Consider the following 27,765-nt stretch of genomic DNA (forward strand, 5'->3'; position numbering starts at 1 on the left):
CCGTGCGCGCGCCTGCGATTGTCGCGCGGCCCCCACCGCCGGCGGCCTCCTCCGCCCGCCGTGCGCGCTCCCGCGAGGGCCCCGAGACCCGGCGAGCCGGCCCTGCGCTCCGAGTCGCCGCCGTCGCCGCCGGCCTCCAGGGCCGGTGATTCCAGGCCGGGCCAGACGGGAATCTCCCGCCCCTCGCGGCAACCGCCGCCTACCGGCGCTTCGGGGAGGAGCCGCCGCTGCCGCCGCCTCTGCAGACCGCGGAAGAGTCCGGGCCTCTGAGGGATGGGGAGCAGCCCGCGGCGCTGAGGGACCAGGTTCCTGTCACCGCCGGCTGCGGGACCCCCTCCCCCGGCACCCGCGCTCGTCCCGGCGCCCGGAGCCTGGTGGGGGCGGCGAGGAAGACGAGAGGGGTCCCCCGGCCCGGGGCCATGGAACCGCGCGCGCCTGGCGCGGGGCGGCCCGAGACGCAGCCGAGGCTGCGGCCACGAGCGGCCGGCGGCCCCAGATAGAGAGCGGAGCCCAGCGTGTCCAGCCCGGCGGCGGGGACTTGCAGGCCCCGAGACCCGGGAGGAGGAGCCGACAGCCAGCCCCGAACCGATCCCGCCCCAGCCCTGGAGGGACTCACGGGCCCCCTTCCCCGCGGCTCGCCGACTTCCCTCCGTGACGAAGTTTTCTCCTGTGCCTTCCCGAGGATTGCTCTCTAGTTCTAGGACTCGCCTTCTGACCGACTTGCTCGGTTTGTTTTGGGAGATAACCTGCTTCGCTCCCACCCACATCCCCTTTCCTTGACCCCCCCCCCCCCCCAGTCGGACGTTCTAGATGACTGAATGGAGTTTTGAGTTGAACTTTTGTGTTCCTTGCGGAATCGGGCGTGATCCCGGAGCACTGGGGTTGGGGTGGAGGTGTTGCTGTAAAATGCAAGTTGGCTAAAAGGAGGATCTCTCGCCACGGGCCCCAATGAGTGGCACACAGTCTACTATCACCGACAGGTTGGTATGAAGCTCCCCCTGCGCTTAGCCTCCCTGCATGGGGCCCGACCTAGCCGGAGAGTCAGTGATTGCCGATTGCCTTTGACCAGTGAAGTTGACAAGGCATCGGGGAGAGGGTTGTTTCGGAGCTCTGCAATTAGTCTGGGGTTGCTGCCAAGTTACCCGGTTGATTGAATTTGGAAATGTAGTTTTTTTTTTTTTTTTTTTTTTTCCTGGCGAGAAACTTTCTTCAGATTCTCGGTGGAGGGGGTAGGTAAAACCATGACCGTGTTTTTCTGTCTGTAGTGTGCATTAGGATTCTGTACTCATCTTGGAACCAGAGGAAGGTCATTTTGGGTGAAGGTCAGTGCCCGAAATCGGCCGGGGTGTTGGTCCCTCATCAGTTTTTCCTGTCCTGTAGTTCTCTGGGCACTGTTGCATTATAGGAATTTCTCTTTGTGCACTTCATTCTCAGACTGCCACATGATGATTTATGAATTTGATTCCCTTTCAGTACTGACTTGCACAGTGTTTATTATCTAATGGTCTTCCAAAATGTTGAAACTAGTAGGAAGTCACAGGCTGCTGGTGAGAACAATATCAAGGAGCTAAAAAAAAAAAAAAAAGGCGAGAGAACATCATGGGGCTAGATTTTAATTATTGCATTTTTAGAATTTCATCTTCCAGAAACATTTGCATTTAAGGGGTATAAAGGCTAAGCGAATTATATAATAGAACCTTGCAGGTGGCTTTGTTGAGTGAGTCCTTTCTAGTACTTAACCTGTATTGCTTGGTGGTAGTTGGTAAATTGAGCTAGATCACTTGTGGTTTAAGTGGAATTCCTTACTCTTAAGAGTTATTTTTTGGAATATTAGGTTAAGTGATAAAAGCACATCCTTTATTACGCTTTGTTTCTCAGTTTAATTATCCAGGTACCGAGTTTCAGTCAGCTTTTTTTTTTTTTTTTTTTTTTGGTCAGCCTTCAAACTATTACATCATGAAACACACACAAAAAAAGATCAAATAACTGAAGAAAGGGACCAGAAAAAGCACTTTGATGAGAAGTGCAACAATAGTGCTCCTGCAGAAAGTAGTTGAATTTCCTAATAAGAGAGTTTCACCCAATTGTAAGACTCATTTGTTGATTTTAAAAGGGCCAAATTCCATTATCATACCATAACAGCTACTCCAGAAACAGAACTTCCTCTTCCTGTTGATGCTTTCCAGTATCACATGAATGTTCACCTAAAAGATTCCATTAAATACTTAAACTATTTATTCTTTGTTTGCGTATTTTTTTTTAAATGCATTTTAATTTTCAGCCTCTAAAAGGGTACATTTAACATGAGTAGTAGCAATGCTTATCTTGATTTCTTCTAGTTATTCCCATTCCTTTTCCTTTCAGGGTGTTTTGCTTCTGAGAAGTCACTTCCACAGGTGTGTGGGTAATTGTTTCCCTAGTTCATTCATTTCTTGCCCTCTCTGTTGAGACAGGTCATGTTAGAAACTAATGTAGTGTTGGTAGTTTCCATTGCAATACTAGGAGTGTTTAATTTTGTAGAAACAGCCCCCAACTAATGACCTTTCTTCCTCTTTGCTTCTCAGAGATTTTCTCTTCCCACTATCTTGGGAATAAGATCTTGGGATTTGTGTCCTTTTTATAACTTAGGTGAGATACATGCAGTTAATCAATGCCTATTCTTTGCCAGACACTGTGCCAAGGACAAAGGGTTAAAAAGATGAGTATTCTAAGATGAATCTGCAAATTGATTTGGGTATTAATAGCCTTGAATGATTTTAGGTGCTACCTGACATATATTTTTTAAAGGAAAAAAGCTTTAAAAGCCACTTAATGTAGTAATTAATGCACGACTGAGACAGCATGGTTATGTGTTTCTTAGGAGTTTACTGCTAGGTTTTTTTTTCCCCCACAAGAATTACTCTCATGTGACCATGACTTCTTTAAAAAAACATATCTTGTTCTGTACTATCAAGCATGCAGTAGCTCTTAGGAGAGTAGTTGTCCCTGATATGAATATATATTGGGGTAAAAAGTACTGGTTTAGTATTATTTCTGTACCAGGATGCCTTAACAAAAGTTATGAGTATAAAATATTTCCTAACTTCTCAGCCATTACCTACCTCATCCTCTTCTCACTGCCTAACTCCAGGATGCTGTAGGTATATTTTGCTGATTCTACAGCAACTGGCAAATTAACAGTGCCAGTGTAGCTTTTTAAAGATCCTTTCAAGTTTGAAGTACTGTATGTGGTATGGCTTTGTTTTGTAGAGTGTGCAGACCCACCAGGCCAGCTGTGTGAGTTAAGAGTTCTTTCATTGTGGTGTTTTCTGACTACAGAGTCTGTCTGTCCTCAGCTGAAATCAGACTAGCTGGTTTTGGGCGTTGTTCTGTTTTGCAGTTTGTGGCAGGCGACACATGGCTGAACAAGATAAGAAGGGTTTTATTCTTGTGTCAGGGACATGCTGGGGCTGGGATGGAATTCAGCTATGTTTAGGCTCTGATTGGTCACTTTGGATTCTCAGAACTCTTTTATATCCTGTTATTATTTTGCAGTTAAATTAACACATTCATTTACTCCCTTTTCTTCCTCCTCATCTTCTGCTTCCCAGGTCCGCCAACCCCCTTTTGAAAGATGTGGCCATCCATTTAAAACTCAGACTATGTTCGTGGTAGCTGCTCTTTTTATGTAGTATATCTGAACTGTTTGTTGTGCTGTTGTTGTTTTTTAATCTAAGCAGGTGATGAGTACCATCTTGGTTTGTAACTTCTTTGTGACCTGGAGAGTATATTTTTCACCTTTTAGAAGGGCACTTGAAAAGTGGTAAAAAGTATCTGATTGTTGCTCTTCAGTTTGCACTGATGGCTGCATACAGTCCTAAAATATATCCTGATTGTTTCTAACCCTCCTAGATGCTTGTCTGTCTCCCTGAGAGTTAAGGGGTCCTGCGGCAATTGGAATTTCTTCTGAGAGACAGGAGAGAATGCTTTTTCAGTGGACTCAGTAAATTATTTCAGGCTATATTCTAGAACAGTGATTTTTCAGGGGCAGTACCAGTAGAATTTTGTTATAAAGATCTTTGTTGAAATAAATGAAGCTTTGTCTTGTCTAGGACTTGTGGATTTTATTGTTTTTAATTTGTAGGTAAAAAAGGTTTTTGATGTGTTGGCATTTTTTTTTAATGCTAAAGCTTTAAGCTTGTTTAACTTAAGCAAATTTTTTAAAGTGAGTGTGGAAACTTGTGGCTTTATGTGCATTTACCTAGTAATTAGCATTTTTACTCATGATACTTTTTCTGCCAACAATGCCGATAATGCTTTTGATTAAGAAACAAAACATTCCTGTATGTGTGCTATTTTCAGGGCTTCCAGAGTCATCTGCAAGGTGAAATTATTTGTAACATTCACTTGTAAAATCAATCATTTGATAAATACCAAACTGAAAGTGGGGATCACGATTACAGTGCTAGCTTTCTATTCGGTTTTATGTTTTTTCTTCTAATTGTTCTGTATAAAATCCTAATTCATATAGGTATACGATACTACACTCACTTGTACAGTTTTATATGAGTCAACATGTACAGTCTGAAGTAAATTTTTAAAAAAGTATAGAGTTATATAGTCTTCCAGATTAATGGCACGTTTATATGTGGTTCATATTATTCAATGAGATGACAAGAAAAAGCTTTATTTGAATCATTATAGAAATATGTTAACCCGGTAATACCACTTAACATACAAGGTTTTTTAAAACTTGCAGTTTAGAAAATGATATTTGAGGCATACATTCTTGAAGCCCTTAAATGATATATTTTACGTATTTTCCCTGGGGGGCATTGTGATTCCAGGGAAAACAGTTGGAAAATCTGAGTAAAATAATGTGGTTGCCTGTTCTGAAAGCCAGCTAGAAATGGGCGTGAATTGCCTACCAAACTGATACGGGTTACAGAAGCAGCAGGATATTTTGATGGTTTTCCAGAGGTAATTGGAGAAGTGCTTTTTTTACATCATGGCTATCTAACAAAGTTACTAGAAGTGTTTCTTATCATATAATTGCCTATCTCCTAGAAATTGACCATGCCACATTTTTAGAAGCCGTGATCTTTACTTTGTTTGGTCTCATCCATTAAAACTTGATTTTTATGATGTTTTAAAACTTCATTTGGAAATATGCTCCTTTTCCTTTTAATAATTGAGTTTTCAAAATAGTGTTATTTGAACTGAAATTTTAAAGTCAGTGAAATTATAAATACTTTGTTTCCTTTTGAGTAAAATACCCTCATGTATGTAACGATACCGTGTGATAGTGTAGTTCTTTAACATCTACAACGTTTTCTGGCTCTCAAGTCCCCCACTTTTCACTTTAAATTACTGTCTTTCTATGTATATTTTTGTGTTCTACTTCCCTTGTAACTTTCCAAGTGGCCAAGTCAGAGTTGGATTTTTCTCTTACAGGATGCTTTCTAGTACCTTGTCATTCTAATTTTAAGAATCTCTAGAGGATAAAGCTCTCGTCACTTCCTCAGGAGACTGAATAACAATCTGATAGATCTTGTAGTCAGGAAGTTTTTCCTGATCTTTAGCACAAACTTTTCTTTTAAGTTGTCCTGTTACTTGTATATACTTACTGTACCAGGCTAAATAATGCTCTCCTCCCATTTTATGTTTATATGACTCTAAATTGTTCAGACAGTTATCCACCACCCTTTCCTTCCCCCTACCCTTATTCTTTGCTTAGCCAAGTTGTATGTTCTGTTGATTGGTTGTCTACAAATCAGCCTGTTCTTCCTAATATTTTATTAGCTTTTTTCCCCCAATTGCTCTTCTAGTGCAAAATGATCTTTTCCTTCAATGCTGTCAGATACAAAATATGCTATTATATATTTTATCTTTACTCATATTCTAGAACAGCAAGCTCTAGTTTAGTTTACTGTAATTCAGGAGGTCTTCAGTTTTCTTCAGTCATAGCCCAAAATTATCAGTAAAGAGATCCTCAAGGTCATTTTAACTCAGTTTTATTTTAGATAGTTTTAAGAATGGATGTGGGTGAAGTCACCATCAAATAAAACAATAAACAAATTTATGCAAACAGCCTAATTAGCAAATTGACTAATTAAGCAATTACTCATATTATAAAAGCCTTCTTTACAAAGTTATTCTTTCAAATATTAGTGCCCCAGTGTAACAAGTGTTATCAATTATGTGACAGAAGTATAGCAAACAGAAATAATAAGCCATCCTTGATTGAAAATTAATCAGAAATGAAGATGAAACATGTCTGAACTTAGAAAAAAGTGAAGAGAGAGGATTGTAGCTTTAAAGTAAAATATCTGTTGCAGTATGGTGAGATACATCTGGAAATTGTTACCATTTTTGCAGTGATTTTTCAGTCTTACCTTAAATTGTGTCATTTTTTTCCTTTTTTTGGGGTATGTGTATTAAGTTTTACCTTATTTTTTTCTTGTTATTCCCACATATTAGTGAAAAGAAATAGACTTGAAATGCTTAGCAATATTTTTCCAGTAAGAAGCACTATTATTAAAATTGAAATAATGTTTTATTTTCTTATTGCTGTATTTGCAAGAATTGTTACTAATAGTAAGAGACAGTAACAGAAGGAAAAAGTGCACATTTAAGTTATTATAAGGTAGATGTGTAAGATTATAGAGCTCTTGAATATTGTTTTAGTAGACTTTGTTCGTTGATACTTAATTTAAAATTATTTAAATGGATATCTTTGATCTTAAGTGTTTTGCTAGTGGTTTTGTTTCCTCAAACTTTAGAATTTTGGAAACAGGCCAGATTTAGGGCTTCTACTTTTTCTGTTAGAATATCTAGAGTACCAAGATAGCCATATATGAAAGAATTTTGTAAGACAGCTTATAACTCCAAGACAAACCTATGAACCTAGTACCTAGAGTGATTTTCAGCTTTTTGATTTTACAGAGGGTAATACAGGATAGAACCAAAGGCCAGTGGCTTTGCCTAAATTGTGTAAGCATGTATTACTGACTTTCAGCAAAAGGAGAAATATACCAAGTTTACCATATTGAATTAACATGCACCAATGCAGCTGACAGTTTAGATTCATACCAAAACAGGATCTTTTATTAATTCAAGTGCTGAATCTTGGTTTTTGAGATCATAGTCACATGACAGGCCTGGATGGCTTCCCAGCGTTGAGAGACAAGCAAATCTAATGGTCAGTGAAAACTAGATTTCTTGTCCTGGGGCTGTAACAATTCATGAAAAAAATTGGAAATATATAAGAAAGTCTGCTTTAGTTAATGTTTACTATTAGCTGCTTGTCACATTGCTTTTGCTTTTGATGTTATAAAGCCTATTTTAGGCATTTAAAGATACTGCTCTGAGTACAGTTTTGGTTAAATATTATATTTAAATGCTACTTTTAGCTTTACACACTCTAGCTCAAAGAGGATTTTATAGGTCTTTCGTGGATTCAGAAAATGTAGGTTATTGTTGAAAAACTGGAGACTTCATCAGCATCTGAATAAATTATATGTGAAATTGATCATGTAATGCAGAAGGTGGCTCTGTCTTGTCCAGAAGAGTAACAAGTCCCCCAGATACACTTAAATACACGTAAGAAATTTTGTGAAGGTGCTTAGACATATCCTTCCACAGATTTTGGATGCCTGTATCCCAGACACAAGCTGATATGCTGTGGTTGCCCTATACAATCTCTGTGGTTTTCTCAGAGGAAGTGGTTCTTGTGGGTGAAGGTCTGATCTTTTCAGAGATTGTTGGTGGCATATGCACTGTCAGCTTACTTCCTGTCTTATTGGCTGTTTGGGCAAGATCTTCTCAGGGCGGGTACTGCTGAAGGGGTATTTAAATATTTTGTAGTGGTAGGATAGCTGGTTATAATGTATAATAACCTACTCTTGGGCAATATGAGGGTTAAATTAATGTTCATAAACACTGATTTGAGATCCTGATATGAAAAGGGCAGAAATGTCTCTAATCATGTTTGCAGGTTATTGCTCGAATTTAAGAAAAAACATGATCATGTAGTAAAATGTTACTGTATGGACCTTGACTTCTATATTCATTTAAGTGTTGTTTAATCACTGCAAGAGTCATGGTTAGAATTTTTTCCTTTTTTCCCCATCTAACGTTTTTTAAAAAATGATCTTTACGCTGCATGAGTTAACTTGGTGGAGTAGATACCTTGTCTATAGTACTGGTTAAGGCTTACAAAACTTAACAGCTGGATCAAGCTTCATCAGTTTAACTGACATACTAAAATAATGTAACTGAGAGAACTTCCTTTGAGATCAGTAGCTGCACATAAACGAAACCCTATCTTGGCTTTGCTAAAACCTTAAAATGAGCAAACTGTTAGAATTGCATATATATGTATTTTTCCCCCACAGGGAGATAATTAGGTTTATTTATTATTTTTCGAGGCGGTTCTGGGGATTGAACCCTCCTGTGTGCTAAGCATGCATTCTACCACTTGAGCTATATATACCCTCCTTCTCTAGAATTGCATATGTTATACCCCTAATTTTTAAAATTTTGTTTTTGTTTTTAGACTTTGCCACTTTAAAGAATTAACAGTGAATGTTTTATGGGAAGAGGCTTTTTTTAAAGCTAAATTACAAATAATTTTTTGCGTTCCTTTAGGGTAAGATAGTTCTTACTCATTTTAAAATAATTACTATCTGCTTTATTATATTTTTATTCATTTTTAATACTAAAAAGCATAAGGAAGAAAGAAGTAGCCCAAGTTATCCAGGTACCCAGATGATGTTGTTCAGGTTAAACACACACACACATACACACATACACACACAAATTCAGATTTCTCTCTCTGATCTTACCCTTATCCCTACATACCCTCTGGTTCTGAGACTCTCTCCTAAGAGGTAACTATAGTTAATTTTCGTGTGTGTCTACCTTCCTAAACATTCTTTTAAATACACTGGCCCATCAGTTTAATATTCTTTGTACCTAGCCTACAGTAGGTATACCTATCAGCTTTTGCTACGTTATTCTACCATAGCAACACCTTCAGATACCGGTGGCTTACATTACATCTTGTCAGCTGTAGATTGGCAGTAGCATTTTTGGAACCCTGACTGAAGGAGCAGCCCCTGTGTGTGATATGCCATTACCATGGCAAAAAGAAAGAGCAGGAAAACTGATACAAATACTCCATGGCTTTTAAAGCTTCTACTCAGTCGTGATGTACATCACATCACTCACATGTCATTGGCCAAGGCAAGTGTATGGTCACCCTTATTGTCAGTGGGCTAGGGAGGTACACTCCTCCCACAGACTTTGTAAGTCACATGATAATGAGTAAGGTTGTATAATCCTCTTAAAGAAGGAAAGGGGAGAGTGAATAATTATGAACAATAATATAGTCTACCACTGGAGGTGCTCAATAAATGCTTGTTAAATGGGTTGTTTTGAACCTCTGAAAGTTTTTTAAATGGAATATTTGAAACTTATACCAAAGTACAGAGAATAGCATAATAAACTTCGATGTTCCCATCATTAACTTCAATAATTTACAGTGCATAGACTATCTTCGTTCATCTCTTTCCTTGCCCTGCTTCTCCACTGGATTATTGTGAAGCAGTTGCTGGGTATCATAATTTCACCTATAAGTATTTCACCAAGTATCTCTGAAAGATAAGATCTGAAAGTGTAACTTCTTTCAGTAAATTCTTACTGTCTATTAGTTTGAGTAATGATACTATGGACTGACAGGTGTCAAGTAGGAGAGGATGTTAAGGGAGTGTATCTAGAATTTGACAGCCAGAAACTTGTTCTGATTTATTTCATTTTGAGTATTTCTGGAGGAGGCTTACAGTAGAATGTCATCTATTTTTCCAGTACCTCCTTTTCTCCACTTTAGTGTGTGTGTGTGTGTGTGTGTGTGTGTGTGTGTGTGTGTGTGTGTGTGTGTGTGTGTGTAGCAGAAGCAGGTAATTAACCTCTGGAAAAAATAACATTGCAACAGATTTGATTTGCAGGAGGTTTCATTTCTCACTGAGCCTCTGTTGGAAGGATGCCAGTTGAAAGGAATCCCAGCCCTTAATGGCTCTAAGTCTTCTGGGAGTTCCCAGTCAGTGATGTTATTTACTCTGGAGAAGAACATCAGAATCATTTATAAAAATCCTGTATCCACCTATGCTATTTGCTGTGCACAGAAAGCTTCTATCAAAATCTTTAAGAGATCCCTAAGATGATATAAAAATAAGGAAGTGAGTCTGTCTAATTTTAGTTTAGAAATAATTAAAGCCACTCTCAAGTGCTCAGGTTAGTTCTTCTGAGGGCCTTTTTAAAGCCTCCATTTTGACTCAAGACTTCATAGGTTTTACTGGCATACAGTGTAATACAGTAAGCTTGTTTGTCATTTCTATGGTTATGGGAGTAATAGGCATTACATTATGGATCTAGGATCATCAGTTTCACGGGACATTCTTTGGGGAGGAAGTGTTATATACTCAGCAGTGGGAAGCAGATTAAACAGATACAGCCCCTTCTGTTTGTAGATTGGCAGGTGACAATGAGGAGGTGATCAAGGAGGATTTACACAGCCTAGTGAATAAGTTACTGTATAACATGAGGCAGGTAGTTTGTTCCAGTATAGTACTATCTGATTTCGTTTTCTTAGCTGGCATCTCTCACTGTGCATAGAAACACTTAGATTAAAGTGGTCTTTCTAGGTACCCAAGTAGTTTACTTTTCTTTAAGTTATATTGTTAATCTCATTTCAGAATCCATGTAGTAACTGCCGTAGAAAAATCATTGGCTTGTGTGTAAAAATTTTATTTAAATTTGAAGTTTTCTTGGCATTGGGTTTATTCTGGCTTTGGTTGCTTGGTACAATATAGCCTATTTAAAATTTAAATAAATAATTTTTTTCCCATGGAGAATAACTCTTTGATTTGCCTTGGTTTATGTGATTTTTCTGTTGTATCACGATTGAAAGACATTTTTAGAGGTAATAGTTTGTCAGTACCTTTGTGAGAATAATTTACTTGCATTTTGGTTGCATTTTAGTTGCATTTGTTGATTGCACGATTTGTGGGAAGATTTTCGGTTTGTCATTACTGTTTACCCAGAAGCCCTATATGATCATAATTCTTGAGACAGTGTTTAAAGTTAAATTGGGTGTGTTAGTAAATGGATGTGAATAGTTAAAAAAAAAAAAAAAAGAAGGTTCTTACCATGCAATTATTGCATAATAGGATACAAGGTATAATTTGTTTCTAAAAATAGGGGTTAAGTAAAATATATTTATGGATAAATATTAGTAATTATATTAATTTTGACTCCCTGGCAGAATTCTTTTTGAGACTGTTCTCTTTGTCAGATTAAAAGTAGCTTTTAAAAGAAAAGATATTTTAGCCCTTAATTATATATATATATATATGTATATATTTTTTAATTTTAATTTGTATTTTTTAGCTTTTGTAAGAGAAGCAGTAAAAGGGAACTGAATGAGGATGATGTAGAGAAACGAGCTCGGGTTTTGGTGTGTCAGACTTGTTCTGCTGCTTACAAGCTGGAAGACCTTAGGCAAGTTTACATCTCTGAACAACAGTTTAGTATTCTCATCTGTAAAAATGAGAAAAAAAACTAACTTTTCAGAGTTGTCATAAAAATTAAATGGAAATGTTTTTAAGGACTTTAAGGAGGTCAGTAAGTTATAATAGCTATTACTGTTTAAACTTCAGAAATTAGGTTTTCCTAGAATTTTGATCTATGCATATAAAATGATTTTGAATTCATATGTATTTGCTGCTGCTCCTGCTGCAACTGTTTTTTTCCTTGTGTGATAATATTCTTTTTCCTTTGTATTTCAAATTATAGGCTATTTTTAGAATTAAGATGCATTTGGAAGAGAGGAATAGACTAGAGACAGTTATTTCAACTCAGACTGAAACAGTAACATCTCTAGTTAACAGAATTGGTAAGATTTTCAGAATTGGAAATCAGTTTTTATTTTTTATTCTTTAACATTTTTTATTGCGTTATAGTCATTTTACAATATTGTGTCAAATTCCAGTGTAGAGCACAATTTTTCAGTTATACATGAACATGCATATATTCATTGTCACATTTTTTTTTTCGCTGTGAGCTGGAAATCAGTTTTTAAATCTGCTTTTGATCACTCACAATTTGTCCAGTTCTATTTTTACAACATCAATTCATTTGTTTATTCATTTGTTCAGTAAATATTGAATGCCTCTTTGTAGGTCATTGTGTTGGCAAAGTTATTTTGAGCTCTTGCTAACTACGGATTTATTTTTAAGAATTAAGAAATTTACCTGTACAAGTGATATTAATTGATTAATACTGAAGATTAAGGTGAGAAGTCATGTGTATTTTGGGGAAGTAGTGGTGTGAAATCATAATTAACGGTTCGGTTTATCTTATTTTACAGATTTTTAAAGTGTTATTTCCTATCACATACTATCTTTTTATGTTTCCTTTTATTTTTCAGTTTAATTATATTTTGGGGTGGGGTGAGTTATCTAAACCAGAATGAAAGGCTTTGGTGCAAGTTGAAATTTAAAAACCTTCAATGTCCATTGCTTTTAGCTTCTGTTTATAAAGTAGATAAATAGCCAGTTTATACCGCATTGCTTTTGAATAGAAGAAGTCACGTTTTATTGATTAGCCACTGTTTTAGTCACTACGGAGGAGGACCTCTCTGCTCAGTAGCTACCTCTTGGAAAGTAATAGCAACCCATTAGGCCTATACTTTGCTCATCTAGTGATGAATATGATGATGAGTTTATCGTGAAGGATTCTGGAAACTACAGTAGTTTGGTTAGGAAGACAGTTCTTAAATGGTGAATGGTGATGACTTGTTGCTCTGGTATCTTACACATTAGAAAGGTGGCAAGATAAAAATAGGTGAAAATGTTCATTTAAAAACAGATGAAATTTAATCTGACAAGGAAATTTGGAGTGTGGTCAAGGATTTTGTATTTATTGAGTACATACTAACTACTGGGCACTGTCCTAGGTACTTTCCCTGCATCATCTTTTTTTTTTTTAATTTTTTTAACTTTTTTTTTATTGATTTATAATCATTTTACAATGTTGTGTCAAATTCCAGTGTAGAGCACAATTTTTCAGTTATACATGAACATGTATATATTCATTGTCACATTTTTTTCTCTGTTAGCTACCATAAGATCCGTATATATTTCCCTGTGTTATACAGTATAATCTTGTTTATCTATTCTACAATTTTGAAATCCCAGTCTATCTCTTCCCCCCCGCCCCCAGCATCCTCTTTTTAAATCTTCTTAGCTGTGTGAATTAAATATCATTGTTCCCATTTTAAAACAGAAAAATGAGGTTCTAACACCATCACTGACTTGCTCAAGGTCACATAGTTTCTAAACAGGAGAGTTGGGATTATGACTTCAGTGCCCATTTTCTTTTGGCCTACAGATCTTGGGCCTGCTTATACTAAGATTGGCTCATCTGGATCAGTCAGTGAATCTTTTGAGTCAGTTGGATGAAAGCCAAAAAGTGGATTTCATCTTCACCAAATATTGAAGTGTTGTCTTCACATTATAACTTTATAACTATGTTTCATTCTTTCTACTCTTAATCACCTATTTACCTATTCCCTTTTCTAGAGGGATTTTGTCTCATTTCCTCTGAAAAATGGCTACATTGCATCTTGGTTTCTTATTCATTGTTTTAAATATATACACACATTTGTAAAAACTAGGCTTTTTTGAAGCCTAATATATGTTGCTTATAAATCATTTTCCATTGTAACTATTCTGAAGTTCTTTTAAGACGTTTAAGGCCCATCTAATAAGAGTTCTGTGGGTGGTTTTTTGTTTTTGTTTTTGTTTTTTGTATTACAGGCACACAAAACAGTAAGAAGGGACTCAAAAAATTGTTGTACCGTGTAAGAGGAAGAAAAGACATCAAATAAATGATTTTAATAGTAAGTGATCAGGCCTTTGTGAAACATAGATGATAGCAAATTGGGTTTAAGTTTTTTCTTAGCAAGAGTCTATGTTTGGTTAAGTGGTAATGGAGATAATATTTTCTTTTTAAAGATTTCTTATTATAATAGTAATCTTCTCTTCTTTATCATTTAGTTTATATTTTCTACCCCTGAAAAAAATATGTAATTAGCCCTTTTATTCTAGCTCTAGATTCATCTTCTGTGCCATGAAACATTGTTGCTTTTAATCTTCATGTCTTTGTAAATGATTTTTTTGTTACCGAAATACTGTGGCATGAAGCATTTTAGTCTCGCCACTTTTTATGCCATAACATTGGAGAAAATATTTTGCTTAAGAGATATTCACATATGTTAGTTTTTTAACCTAACTCTTTTACACTATAAATTGTTTTCTTGCATTTTCTTAGTAACCACAGAGAATCTAGAACAGAGGCAGGCAGATTGTTTGAAAAAGAAGCCCACAAACCAAATCTTTTATTGAGTAAGTCCTGTTTCTAGGTAGAAAAAGCCAGAGAATTCTACCATGAGAATCTTACTAGGTGTAAGACTCACAAGGAGACTGCATGCAGGAAGGCAGTGCCCTCGGAACCTTTCTTATGGATGTGGAGACTTTACAGCCCTCAGGGAGAGCTGCAGACATCCGCTGTGCTGAGTTCTGGGAAGCTGCCTTTTCCCATGCTTGCAGCCTCCCTGTGGGGTAAAGCTCTGTTAATTTTGCATAAATATTTATCATATCTCATTTTAGCTAGAATTGCTTCCTCACACTGTTAGTAATAAGGAAACCTTTGCTTATCCAGCTTGAAAAATTTGTTATCGATATGACTCGTCTGGAGAATGTTCTGTTATCTTTGAGGGTTGATGAAGTTAAAAGTCAGATTGGAAAAAATAATGAGGAGGTAAACAACCAATTCACAGTCCATAAATAATCTAGTTCTTATAGAAATATTTGCCTGTGCTTATTTTTCCATATTTAAAAATGAGAAGGTTATTATCATACAAAGAATATGATCTACTTCAGACTTGTCATATCTAACAAGTCAAATCATTGTCACTTTTACATGTTTATTTGCATGATACTAGTACTAATTTACATTCTCATTTACTATACTTTTACAGTTGTTTCCTCATAGAGTAACAGTAATAAGCTTCCATTTATTATGGGCATTATACTTAATACATATAACAACACTACAAGGCAGATGTTATTCCCTTCTTACAGATGAGTAAAAACTTAGATTCAGAGTAGATTCAGAGACATTCACTGACTAGCCCAGTATTTCCCAGCTAATACATTTTTGGGACCAGGTTCAAAATCCAGGTCTTCTGACTCTTGGTTTGTATTTTTTACTGCACATGATTTTGGGTAGATACCATTTCTGTGAAGTTAGAATCCAAACACAAGTAGTGTAAAATTCAAATGAGAGCTCAGCCAAAGAAGTATATTTATTTAGTCTCCTATCTTTTAATGTAAATTACACCAGCAATTTCAAAATTGTGTTGCAGAGAATACCCAGGGCACTTTAATAGGAATGTAATTTTTTGTTCCAGATAATTTTCTTATGAGCCCTACATTGTCTTAGGCACTCAAGGCAAAAGGTAGAATGTAAAATGGAATTCATGTGTAACCCCCAAAGTTTGATTATTTTTAAAAAGGCCCAGGTTATTATTTTAAACAATGATCCAGTCTTTTTTTTTTTTTTTGGTTAAAATAGTCCAATATTTGCAGTTTCACATGATTTATCCTAGGAACTATTTTATCCATGTGACTACATATTAGATCTTGTCATTGCTTGCAAGGATTCTACTTTAATTTTTTTTCTATTTCTTATCTTCTACTTCTCCTTCTCTCCCATTCCCTTGTGTATGTATTCTTTGCCTTCATTGTCATTACCAGGTTTCCGATCTCTCCCATTTAAAACCTCTGCTCTTCCTCATCCTTTATTTCTAGTTGAATCCACTTGTCATTCCCTGTCATTGTCTGACCACATAGTAGATACCTAATAGGCTTCCTGGATTACTTAATATTTTTCTTTAGAGTAGCCTGCCAAAAGTGATTTCAAAAATGCTACCTTTTGTTTTGACCTTTCTCATCTTTTCTGGACTTACCTAGGAGGTAGTAACACAGCCATTAATCTCTCCATCCAAAATACATTGATTAAAAGTCCTGTGGTAGGCACTGTAACATTTTATACATATTAGTTTACTTATTCCTTACAATGATACTATGAGGTAATGAGTATTATATGATCTTCATTTTACAGGTGAAAAAACAGAAGCTCAGAAAGTTTAAGTACCAGGCCTAGTAAGTGGTGAAACTGGGATTTTAGTCTTAAGTTGTCTGACTTCCCAACCTCCACTCTTAAACACTATGCTGTACTAACAGATGTAGTCAGCACTGAATCAGGTTTCAGCCTTTTAGGAGCTTCAAGTCTAATAGAAAGAGACAGGCATGTAGGTAGCTAGCTGTGCAGGGTACAGTGGAACTCAAGAAGAATCAGTACTTTCTGGATAGATCAGAAACAGCTCTGTAGGGGAGATGAACACTTACATTGAATCTTGAAAGATGGGGTATAGTTACCAGACAGATGAGGGAAAGAAAATCATTCCAGATAGAAGTAGAGATGTGAACAAAGGCACAGAGGTGAAATAGCTCATGTGTTCAAGGAACACTTGTAGTTCAGTAGAGAGAGTGTAGAGAGCAAGGTGGAAGCCATGATAACTGTTAGCAGCTAACTTCAGAAGTCACCTTCTGTCATTTTTTGTAATATTCTTTCAGTCACACAGATCAGCTCTATTCAGTGTGGGAGGGAACTATACAGAGCATGAATTCCAGGAGGCAGAATTTACAGGGGATTAATTTAAAGGCTGCCCACCACAGAAACCTGGGAAACATCCAGATGCAAGTATCTGATAGGAGACTAGATGTAAAAGAGTCAGGGCTTGGCTGCTGATGCTGTGTTTGTGATGGTAGTTGAAGTACTTTGAACAGATGAGTTCGACAAGAATGAGATGCTCCGGAAGGATGACTCATGTGGTATCCTGGTCACATGTTTGGGGGAGGAGAGAAGTACTCTCAAAGGTTGCTGAGAATGAAAGTTACAGAGAATCAAAGGAACGGTTACAGAGGAGTAGGAGGAGTACCAAGAGAGTACATTGTAAAGAAGCCTTCATGAAGGGGTAAAGGTTGAAAATAGAGTGTAACTAACATTGCCAAATGATACAGATGAGTCAAGTAAGAATCATTCTTCCAAAAATTATTGAATATGCTGGGAACCAGAGAAAGATACATAAATGAATAAGACTAAGTCTCTAATAACACATAATACAGTCTGAGAAGACATGGTTAGGGAGGATTTCTTAGAAGAAGATAATACCTTAGTGTAGAGTCTCTTTAAAAGGTAAGGAGTTGAGTTGGGTGTTTAGGTATAGAGTGAGTGTGTGTGTGTGTGTGTGTGTGTGTGTGTGTGTGTGTGTGATGTGGTGTGGCCTGTGGAGTTGGTGGTAATATGGATAATGGAATAGACATTTTAGGCAGAAAGTATGGTTGGTTAGGTGTGAGATATTGCTAGAATATGAAGTGTGTGATGAGGGAAAGTGGTGAGAAAAGAGACTAGAAGAATAATTAGCATGGTTGTAAATGCATGTTAAGGAACTTGCCTTTGTCTTGTAGGCTTAAATTATTTGGATACCACCTTAATGATTTGCCATAGTCTTATAATCCCTCATCTATCAATTACTTTATCTTCTTTATCATTAACATTTTAAAATTGAAAATCCATTTCCAAAGGAAATTTTATTTCATTATTACAAACAGAAAACCAGTATTTTTGCCACATACAGAAGGCAACAGTAGAAAAAAATTACAAACTATTATTAATTAAAAAAAAATAAAAAATGAAACACAGTAATGCATCTTTTGTTTACAGAAATGTCTGCCTGAAAATAAGTTCCTCAGTGAGAGACTGTTTCTAGTAAGCAGTAAAGAGATATTTGTTTGGACATTGCTTGGTATATAACTAAGATGAGATTTAAGGCCATTGGGACAGTTTCATTTTAAAATTTTGATGTTAACAAGTACCAGGAATCCTAACTCTTAAGTACTTGTGGTTGGGAAGATCAGAAAATAGTTCATGGTCAGCTTTGGTCTACAGTTAAATACTAATAAAAAATTAAGCCTTTTATTCAAAGAAAATATCTAAAGTAATCTTTAGAATCTATTCTGAGCATGTCAAGCTATTGACGTTCATGAAGTGGGAAAGGGGTTCTTCATATACTCTGTGCTGCCATCCACTTTGGGAAATTCTTGTGAAAAATGACCAGATCTTTCATGCATCATTTAGAATATTCAAAGTACTTTTAGTGGTTTTTCAGAGACTTCCTTAAGTAGTCTTTTCAGAGAGGAACAAGAATCCAACTCACTTATATATCTCATGGTTCTAGTTTTGCAGTTATCTTGTTCAGTTTGCTTTGTACATGGAATGCTTACATTTGTCAGGGTAAATTTAAGTTGTTCACATGAGCAGATATATTTGTCAAGATGTGCTTATTTGCAAAACTTGTCTCAGTCATGCATATGATCTCACAAATGGAAGATTTCTTCCAGAAATATTTGAAATTCTTCCTGCAACTCAAATGGATGTGTGAAGACTTTTCCATTATTTATGCCAAACTCTGTAATGTAGTTCCAGTTTTGAAGTTAAGATGGGGAATACTTTTGTAAGATTTTTACTGAATGTTTTTGAGTTGTAATGGCTGACAAAAAACATACAAATAACAGTGTTAGAGATGCTGCAGAAGTGCTAAGAAAGAGTATCATTCTTGATGTTAAGATAAGTTTTGGAGTGTCTTAAAGTGGCCAATTACACTTAAGGAACTGTTGGAGGAAACACGTGGTAAAGAGGGGTGGTCATTTAGAAATTCACAAAGTCCTATAATCAAGGGAAGCTAAACATTATCAGGTCTATGAAAGATGTGACCAATATATTTAAGAAGAAGAGAGGGGAGAAGCAGTAGTTGAAATCTCTTAGTTGGTCTCAATTTTATGGATTTGCTCTGTTTCCTCTGTAGAGCATGACTTTTACCCACAGTGGGTTAGATGGTTGCATCCAAAAGGCTACTCTGTAAGTATGTCTGAACATTTTTGCTCCTTCCAGTTGAGCTTTATAATCCAATCCCTGTTGTACTTGTATTGGAATTAGATAGTTTAGTTAAATATTACGAAAACTGATGAAATATGAGCATAAAAAGAAAGTTATTTCTATGAAAACTGAGTTGTATGTGCTTTGGAAATACAAATAGAGACTTGTCATGAAAGAAACTGCTGTCAAATTAGAGGTGGGTGAAAAATAACTATTAGCTTTTGGGAAAAAAAAGGGTCCAGGGAGTATCTTTAGCTTCTTTGTCCACTGTTAAGGAAACTGAAACAGGAAATAAATCATAGCTGATGTATTTTAGCATGGTTTATAAAAGAAAGATAACAGGGTGTTCCAGCACATTCTTACTTAAAGGAAAGGCCTTGATCCTAAATTTAAAAATTGGCAAATAAATGTACACGTATTTTTAAATTGAAATGAAGTTTAAGGTATATATGAGTGTTTATGAGTTTTTTTTTTTTAAAAACAGTTCCTAACTATAACTGCTCTTTTCCATTAAGTGACCAATCACTGGTACCAATGAATTGACTAAGACAGTTTTTACTGTATGGCCAAAGGCATATGATAACTTTAGGAGATTTGAAGAGAAGGAGACGTGAAATGCCTCTTTTTCAAGGCTGTTACAGTAACCATGTTACAGATGTGCTAATTGTTAGTGTTCCTATTTCCCAAGAATGCTTTACTTGCATTTCATTTTAAATTTTAAAAAATTTTATAATAGTTCGTATATTTTGTCTACTGTTGCTTCCTATTTGTGGCAATAATATTGGTTTTTAAAATTTATAATAGTAAATGTGAATATGACAGTTATGATGGTTAATACAACTTTTGTGATTAATCCTCTCTGCTTTCACGATGCTGTGGGAAAAAGATAAATATGATCTGGCTATTAGTGGGTATATTTCCTCATTTGTAACAAGCCAATTTTATATAATTTGCCATTAAATTTATAAAAAACTATTATTAACATGGGTTTCATGACAATACTGGGAACAGTATCTCTACAACAGTTTCATAACAAGTTAAAAGCAATTTTTAAAATGTCTTTTCTAAGGACCTTTAATAAAAAACTGAAGAGATAACATAAAGCATACTCATTAAAACTGATTCTTTGGGCAGATTAAGATACTATCACTCATATTTTATAGTCTAATTTATAAGGGACTAATGGATTGTAATCTAGAGAAGTGGTACTTTAAAAACATTTTTGAGTTACCTTCATACTTTTGAATATTGGAATTTTTGATGGCATGTTACAAGCCACTAAAACTGAAGAGAACACTAGATTAATAGTAGAAACTATAAGGTAACCACTACTACAGTAAAAATACCTTATCAATTTCAAGAGCCCACCGCTATCTCATTATTTAACTAGTCACTATTAGCATTGCACTTTGGGTGCAACTGTTTATTGCTCTGATAATGTTATCTTTTGTATTCAGTTCTTGTATGTCCTAATAGATAATATTGTCTTTAACATTGGCTTGATACTATTTAATGCCTTTGAATTATAGTCATTTGTGCTTCACTGCACTACACACTGTCATATAATAGGCCAGTACAGAGTTCTTTCTGGCAGACCATTCTCCCAGTCTGTTATTAATTTGCTGTGCAGGGTTGGATCTGCTCTCAAACGTTATCTTGATTTTCTCTAGGCAAGTGAGCGATAGCGTATAAGAATACTTTCTTGGTTAACTCCTTGCATTTGAAAGATTTATTTATGGAAAACTGAAGTTCATTTAGGAGATAAGAAAGGTGCTCATTTTTGTGGGATTTTCCTACACAAAATTTTCTAACTTTTTGTAGAAATAGGCAGGATCTGCGATCAACGGTCTGGTTTCAAATCTTGTTTCTACCATTTTCTGGCTGAATGACCTTGAGAAAGTTACTTAGTCTCTTTAACTTAGCTTTTGTCTCTTTACCCTTTATATCTACCATAATACCTAGTTCAACGGATTTTGAACAATAGTTTTTTTTTTTATTATTTAATTATAGCTGGTTGATAGTTTTTTGTTTAAGGGTGATTTAGCTGAGATGCCTACCTCCAGAATTAAAAATAAATGCAGACACAAAAGGCTGTTCAGGATGAATCTAGTCTCAACATAATTTTTTTCTCAGAAGTAGTTTTTTAAAAAGTAAGTATAAATAAAGTACACGTTTACATAATTTTGTTATGTAGGATTTCAGACATACATTCAAATTAGAATAGCATAATGAATCTTCATATACCTGCTACCGACTTCAATAATAAAAATATAGTTTAGATTAATCTATTCAACCATAGGAGGTATAAAGTGACATATTTCCTCCTTTCTCTCACTTGCTTAATCTAATTTTCCAGGGGTAGCCATCATTGTTTCTTCCTACAAGTGAAATTACCCTATGTATACGTTTTGTAGCTTGAATTTTTTATCTGGCAGTATACTTAAAAATGTTTTATTTCTCTGTGAGTGCCTGTGCCCTGTGACTGTACCATATTCTATTGTGTAGCTGTATGATAATTTATTTAACCGGTAGAATAAGGATGGGTGGTAGGATTTTAGGTGATTTTTTTTCCCTTCTGTTTCTTTCCCATTATTCTTTTCAGTGAATACCTATTTTTTGATAATGATTGAAATAAAAAACTTATTTTGAGAACAGAATTAAAATGTGAAAAGTGTGTCTTTATGGCTAACCATAGTTAAATGTCTTTCCTTTGTTGTGCTTCCTTTAATATAATCTAGCGGCTCCCATTTACCAGCTCCTTACCCCTGCTCGGTGCCTCCTGTGACCTCCTATGATCATTTCAGAATGTACCCATTGTTTAATGTAGGAGAGATGGTATGGCTTTTAGATATGCTTTTTCTCATAAAAATGAATTGCATAGTTAGAACTTCTTTTTTAATGTCTCTAGCAATGCAGCAAGTTAGCCATTGCTGGGATATTTTATTCTTGGGAGGAGGAGAAACATTCACTCCTTTTGATTTAATTACCTTTGAAGAGTAGGGAGGTACGCCTGGAGATTAAGTTGGATTGTTGTGTATAGCTAAATATGCATGTGAACGTTATGATACTTGATGAAAACAGCTTCTTTGAGCTACTGAACATCTCTAGCTGATTTTTCTGCTCAGCTCCATCCACAGGTTTATAAAGCTAGGGGCCAATTTCTTGAATTAAATTTCTTAATTCAGGAATACAGCATATACAATTTTGTAGAAATTACCTTTCAATATGCAAAATTAACCTTGTGAATTTTGGAGTAACAATCTCAGTCCCCTTATAGTTGCTGACTTAGAAAAAATATGTTTTAAACACATTTGTATGAATAGTGAAGAATTTATATTATGGTTCTAGCAAAAACTATGCTTTGATAAATAACTGATACATTGAATTATGCAGATTAGTGATTTAAATCACTAACATAGCTCTATTAAGTTAAATTTATGGTGGAGAATTCAGATATTCCCAACTTTGAAGTTTCAAAAATGTTGTATATCCACCCTCAGTCTTGAAGGGCACACTAATAATTTGCTTTCATCCAACCAAATCTTGTTCAGACTTGTAAAAGAAATGAAAGAGACTGATATTTCATGCTAGTTTCCCAATGAAGATTAAGAATAAGAAGGTAAATGACTTAAAGAGCTAAGAGAGAATAGTTATTTAAACTCAAATAAGCATGCTCAAAATGACTCTCTCCATTTTTGCCCTTCTCCCATAGTTAGCCACTGTATTTCTCAGATTTTAAGCAAAGTTAGTCTTCTCATCGTGGAAACTGTGAACATTCATTAACAAGTGGTTTTACTTTGAAATTTATACAGCAAACACCAAAGAGTGAATTGTTGCTCTAATCCATGGGAGTCTTGAGATTGACGTCAAAACACAGTACAGCTGTATAAGCAGTGGGAAGAATATTTTTAACATCCCTGTTAGATCATCTTTTGACCTTTCTTTTTATGGTTTCTTTTCTTTCACTAAATAGTTTTTTTTTTTTTAGGTCTTTATAGTATAATTTTCTACCAAATCTGTTATGATGTTCTTTAAATTAGCACTTGTTCAGTCCTTTTCTTGATTACTCCCCCCTGGTATCTTTCCCTTTCCTGTAGTGTTCTAATTTTTTCTGATGAGAAGGACTTTTTTATTTGGTAATGGAGGGACAGGAGAGGTTTCTTTTTTTAAGAGTTAATTTTTTAGAATAGGGTTAGATTTATAGAAAAATTGAAAAGCCTAGCACAGAAAGGAACATGTACTATACTTGTACTCAGATTTGCCTATTATTAACATATTACATTAGTATGGTACCTTTGTTACAATTAATGAATGAGTTTTAATACATTATTACTAACTAAAGCTCAGAGTTTATTCTGGTTGCCTGTTGTCCTTTTTCAGATCCAGTATCATACCATACCACATTACGTTTAGTTGCCCTGTCTCCTTGGGCTCCTTTTGGTTGTGACAATTTCTCAAACTGGCAGTCTTTTAGACTCACCTTGTTTTGATGATCTTGACAGTTTTGAGGAGTACTGGTCAGGCATTTTATAATATTTCCCTACACTGGAATTTATCACAACTAGACTGGAGTTATAGTTTATTGGGAGGAAGATCACAGAGATACAGTGCCATTTTCATCACATCATATCAAGTTTACATACCATCAACACATTTTATGACTTGACGATGACCTGGATCACTGGGTCAGAGTAGTGTTTGTCAGTTTTCTCCATTGTAGAGTGTTAGAACCTTGTGGTAAGAATATTCTAGTTAGGTGAATTTCTCTTACAATTGCTTGGGCTTCAGGTATTGAAGTAAGTCATCATATTGATATAGTGCTCATTGAAATGTTAAATATTTTTACAAATAATATATTCAGAGATAATTACATTTTTAAAATGTTCAGCCTTTTAAGTTTTATTTTTGAAATGAAGGTTTATTTTCCTGTGGAATTCTAAAGAGTTTATCTAAAGCAATAATTTAGGTTTTCATACTTTAGGTAGGAAGTTAGGGAAGTTAGTTGATTTATCAGCTATTTAAATTCTGGACTTAACTCTCTTTATCTTTTAAAAAATAAACTTATTTTGAGATACAGTTTACATATAATAAAGTACACTCATTTCAGGTGTGTATTTTGATGAGCTTTGGCAAGTATCTACAATTTTTAACTAACACTGTAGTTTTAACTAACACTATAATTAAGATATAGAACATTTCTATTATACCCAAAAGTTCTCTCATGCATCTTTTCATTTAGTCTCCTGCACTTGTTCATCTGCTTTCTGTCACAAGAGTTTTGTCTTTTCTAGAACTTCATGTAAATGAAATCAAACACTGTGTAATCTTTGTGTGTGTGTCTTATCTAATGCTTTTTCTGATTCATCCAAGTTGTTGCATATTTTAGTAGTTTGCTCCCCTTTTTTGGTGCCATATAGTACTGTGTGAATAGTTTCTTTATCCATGTATCTGTTGATGGACATTTGTATCACTTCCAGTTGTGGCTATTTCAAATAAATCTGAACATTTACATATGAGTTTTCTGTGATACACATTTTCATTTCTTTTTGGTAAAAGCCTTGAAGTAGGTTTGCTAAGTTGTGTGATATGTGTATGTTGAACTTTACAAGAAACTGCCAAATGTTTTTCCAAAGTGACTAGCATTTTATACTGTCAACAGTAAGATAGATTTTTCGCATCCTCCACATTCTCATCAACACTTGGTATTATCAGTCTTTTCGATTTTGGTCATTTTCATGGGTGTGAATGGCCATTTCATTGTATTTTTTAAATTTACATTTCTCTTATGGTCAGTGATATTAAGGACTTTTCATGTGCTTTTTGCCGTTTGTTTTCTTTTGTGACACGTCTCTTCAAATCTTTAAAAAATTGGCTTGTCTAAAAAAAAATTGGCTTATCTTATTATTGAGATATAAGTTATGAGCCTTATCAGACATGTTTTTGGAAAATTTTCCTCCCAGTTTCTGGCTTGTCGTTTATTTCCTTCACAGTGTCTTTCAAAGAACAGAAGTTTTTAATTTTGATGAAGTTCAGTTTATTGACTCTATATGTTTTTGCTTCCTGGGTCCTATCTGAAAAACCTTAACCTAACCAAAGGTCATGAGAGTTTTCCCCTAATTTTTTCTAGAAGTTTTATAGTTTAACTCATATTATTTAGGCTTATGATACATATCAAGTTAACATTTATATATGGTGTGAGGTAAGGATTGAGGTTTGTTTGTGTGTATGTTTGTTTCAGCATATGTTCCAGTGCTATTTTTAGAAAGGACTATTCTCTCATAGAATTACCTTGGCATCTGTGCTAAAAACTTAGTCACCATCTTTGCATGGGTCTATTTATGCTCTCTCTGTTATATTCTTTTGATCAATATGCCTGTTCTTATGTCTTGATTGTTTTAGCTTTATCTTAAATATTGAAATATGATAGTGTGGGGAAAAAAAAAAAAGAAAGAAGTAAGATAGTGTAGGTCTTCTACCTTTGTTGTTTTCCTAAAAATTCTTTTGACTCTTCAAGGTCCTTTGTATTTTCATGTGAATTTTAGAATCAGCAAGTCAGTGTCTATTTTTTAATAGACACTGTGATTTTGAGTATGATTTTGTTGAATCTAGTTCAGGTTGGGGAGAAACAATATTTTATTCTGATCCATATATTCTCACTCTCTACTTACTTAAATCTTTAATTTTTCTCAAAAAATTCTATAATTTTCAGTATACAGATTTTGCACATAGTTTAACTTCATCTGTATTATTTCATGTGTTTTGAGGTTATTTTAAATGCTATTTAAAATTTAATTTTTGATTTGTTGCTAGTAATAGAAACATAATTGCTTTTTGTATATTGATCTTTTGTACTGTTTGCTTGCTAGACTTAATAGTTCTATTAGTTTTTAAAAGTAAATTCCTTTAGATTCTTTACATAGATGATCATCTTTCATTATAGAAGATTGTACTTCTTTCTTTTCAGTCTGTGAATCTTTTGTACATTTATTTTTATTGTCTTATTTCTCTGACTAGCATGTTAAGTAAGAATTGTGAGAATAGACATGTAGACATCCTTGCTTTGTTCTTGGTCTTAGGGGGAAGACATTCAATCTGTTACCATTAAGTATGATGTTATGTTTTTATTTTTTTTATAGATGCCCCTTGTCAGTTTGGGGAAGTTATTTCTATCTTAGTTTACAAGAAATTTTATTATTAATGGGTATTGGATTTTGGAAAATGCAGTTTCTGTATTAATTGAGATGATCATACATTTTGTTTTTCACGACCTTAACAGCCTTTAGTACTGGCTGAGTATTTTTTAGAGTACCCTCCAGTCTGGGTTCACTGCTGTTTCTCATTATTAGGGTTTTGCATTTGTGGAAAGAATACTACCAAGGTAAGTTGCTCTTTTGATTTCATCATATCAGGGGTATATGATGCCTACAGGACATGTATATAGCATCACTGATGGGATTAACTTTGATTACTTGGCTAAAATGGTGTTTGCCAAATTTCTCCACCTTAAAGTTATTCTTTTCCTCTTTCCATATACTGTTCTTTTGAAGCAAGTCACTTAAGTTCAGTCCACACTTGAGGGAGAAGGAAGTATCTACATACCTGATTTGGAATTTTTCTGCAAGGAAAATTTGTGTTTTCCCTCCTTTATTTATTTATTTACATATATCAATGTGGATTAATATATATTTATTTTACATTTTGAGTTCTAATCCTGTACTGTGCTTTCATTTTGTTGCTTATATTGTTCCAACTTTGACCTTGGCATTTGCCCCATACTTTTATTTTTTGAGTGCTTCCTTATCACACTGTAAGATACTCAGGCTCATTTTGTATTTTCTTTGCCCTAGCTGTAGAATCAGCCATTTTCCCAAGGATATGATTCCTTTTATTGGGGAATGATTTTTAGAAGCCAAACTGTGGGCACTGGGTGTGCTTATTGTTGTGGTGGTACCATTGTTTTTAGGCCCTCTCAAGGTACAGAACTGCTAATATATGTATGTGTACTAACTCATGTATACATACATATCTTTACTGCATCTATATTAAGTTAAACACGAGTTTATACTGATCTTTCAGACTGTAATCCAGTACCACATAATTCACTCTATTCTTCCTTTCTTGTTTATGTGTGACTTCCCTATCTGACAGAAACCTGGCTCTGACCATCCATTATCCATTTAATTATTTGTTCTACTCCAGTATACATGAAAAGCAATTTCAGAACTGTTAATCCATATACGCATGAGAAACAAAATTTCCAATTAGAATACAGTATTCATTTTTGTCATTAGCTAACAATTTCTAGCCAAAACGTTGTTTTCCAAAGTTAGTTAGGTCAGCTCTGTTTCCCCCCACCCCTTCTGTGCAGGTATGTCATAATTTGTAATGCAGTTAGATTCATTTGTCACAGTCCACATTTCATCTTGGAATCTTCCAACTATCTGATTGACAGTTTTTGTTGTTTGGTCAGCATTCATTGAAGTTCAGTCTTCCTAATGTGTGGTTCTTTGGGTTCTAACAAAAGAGTTGAGTCGTGTATCCACTACCCTAGTATCATGCAGAACCTGCACTCTAAATGTTCCTTTGTGCGTCCCCTTTGTAGTCAAACACTCTCCCCTAATCCCTGGTAACCTCTAATCTGTTTTTTATCTAATCTGGTTTTAA

The 27,765-nt window shown here is 35.3% G+C and overlaps 1 protein-coding gene across 3 annotated transcripts in view; it reads left to right on the plus strand.

Annotated features, from left to right (window-relative positions):
- ARHGEF12 (Rho guanine nucleotide exchange factor 12) overlaps positions 1 to 27,765 on the plus strand; it is a 124,726-nt gene continuing 96,961 nt past the window's right edge. For 2 of the 3 annotated variants that reach the window (XM_074356965.1, XM_074356966.1), the window contains exon 1: positions 18 to 980. In XM_074356965.1, the coding sequence (XP_074213066.1) occupies positions 949 to 980 (32 nt within the window). In that variant the 5' untranslated portion in view covers positions 18 to 948. Of the gene's footprint in view, positions 981 to 27,765 lie in introns of all 3 variants that reach the window. The other variant, XM_074356967.1, reaches the window with a different exon arrangement.

Source organism: Camelus bactrianus, chromosome 33, assembly GCF_048773025.1.
Source record: "Camelus bactrianus isolate YW-2024 breed Bactrian camel chromosome 33, ASM4877302v1, whole genome shotgun sequence".
In the NCBI taxonomy this organism is placed as follows: Eukaryota; Metazoa; Chordata; class Mammalia; order Artiodactyla; family Camelidae; genus Camelus; species Camelus bactrianus.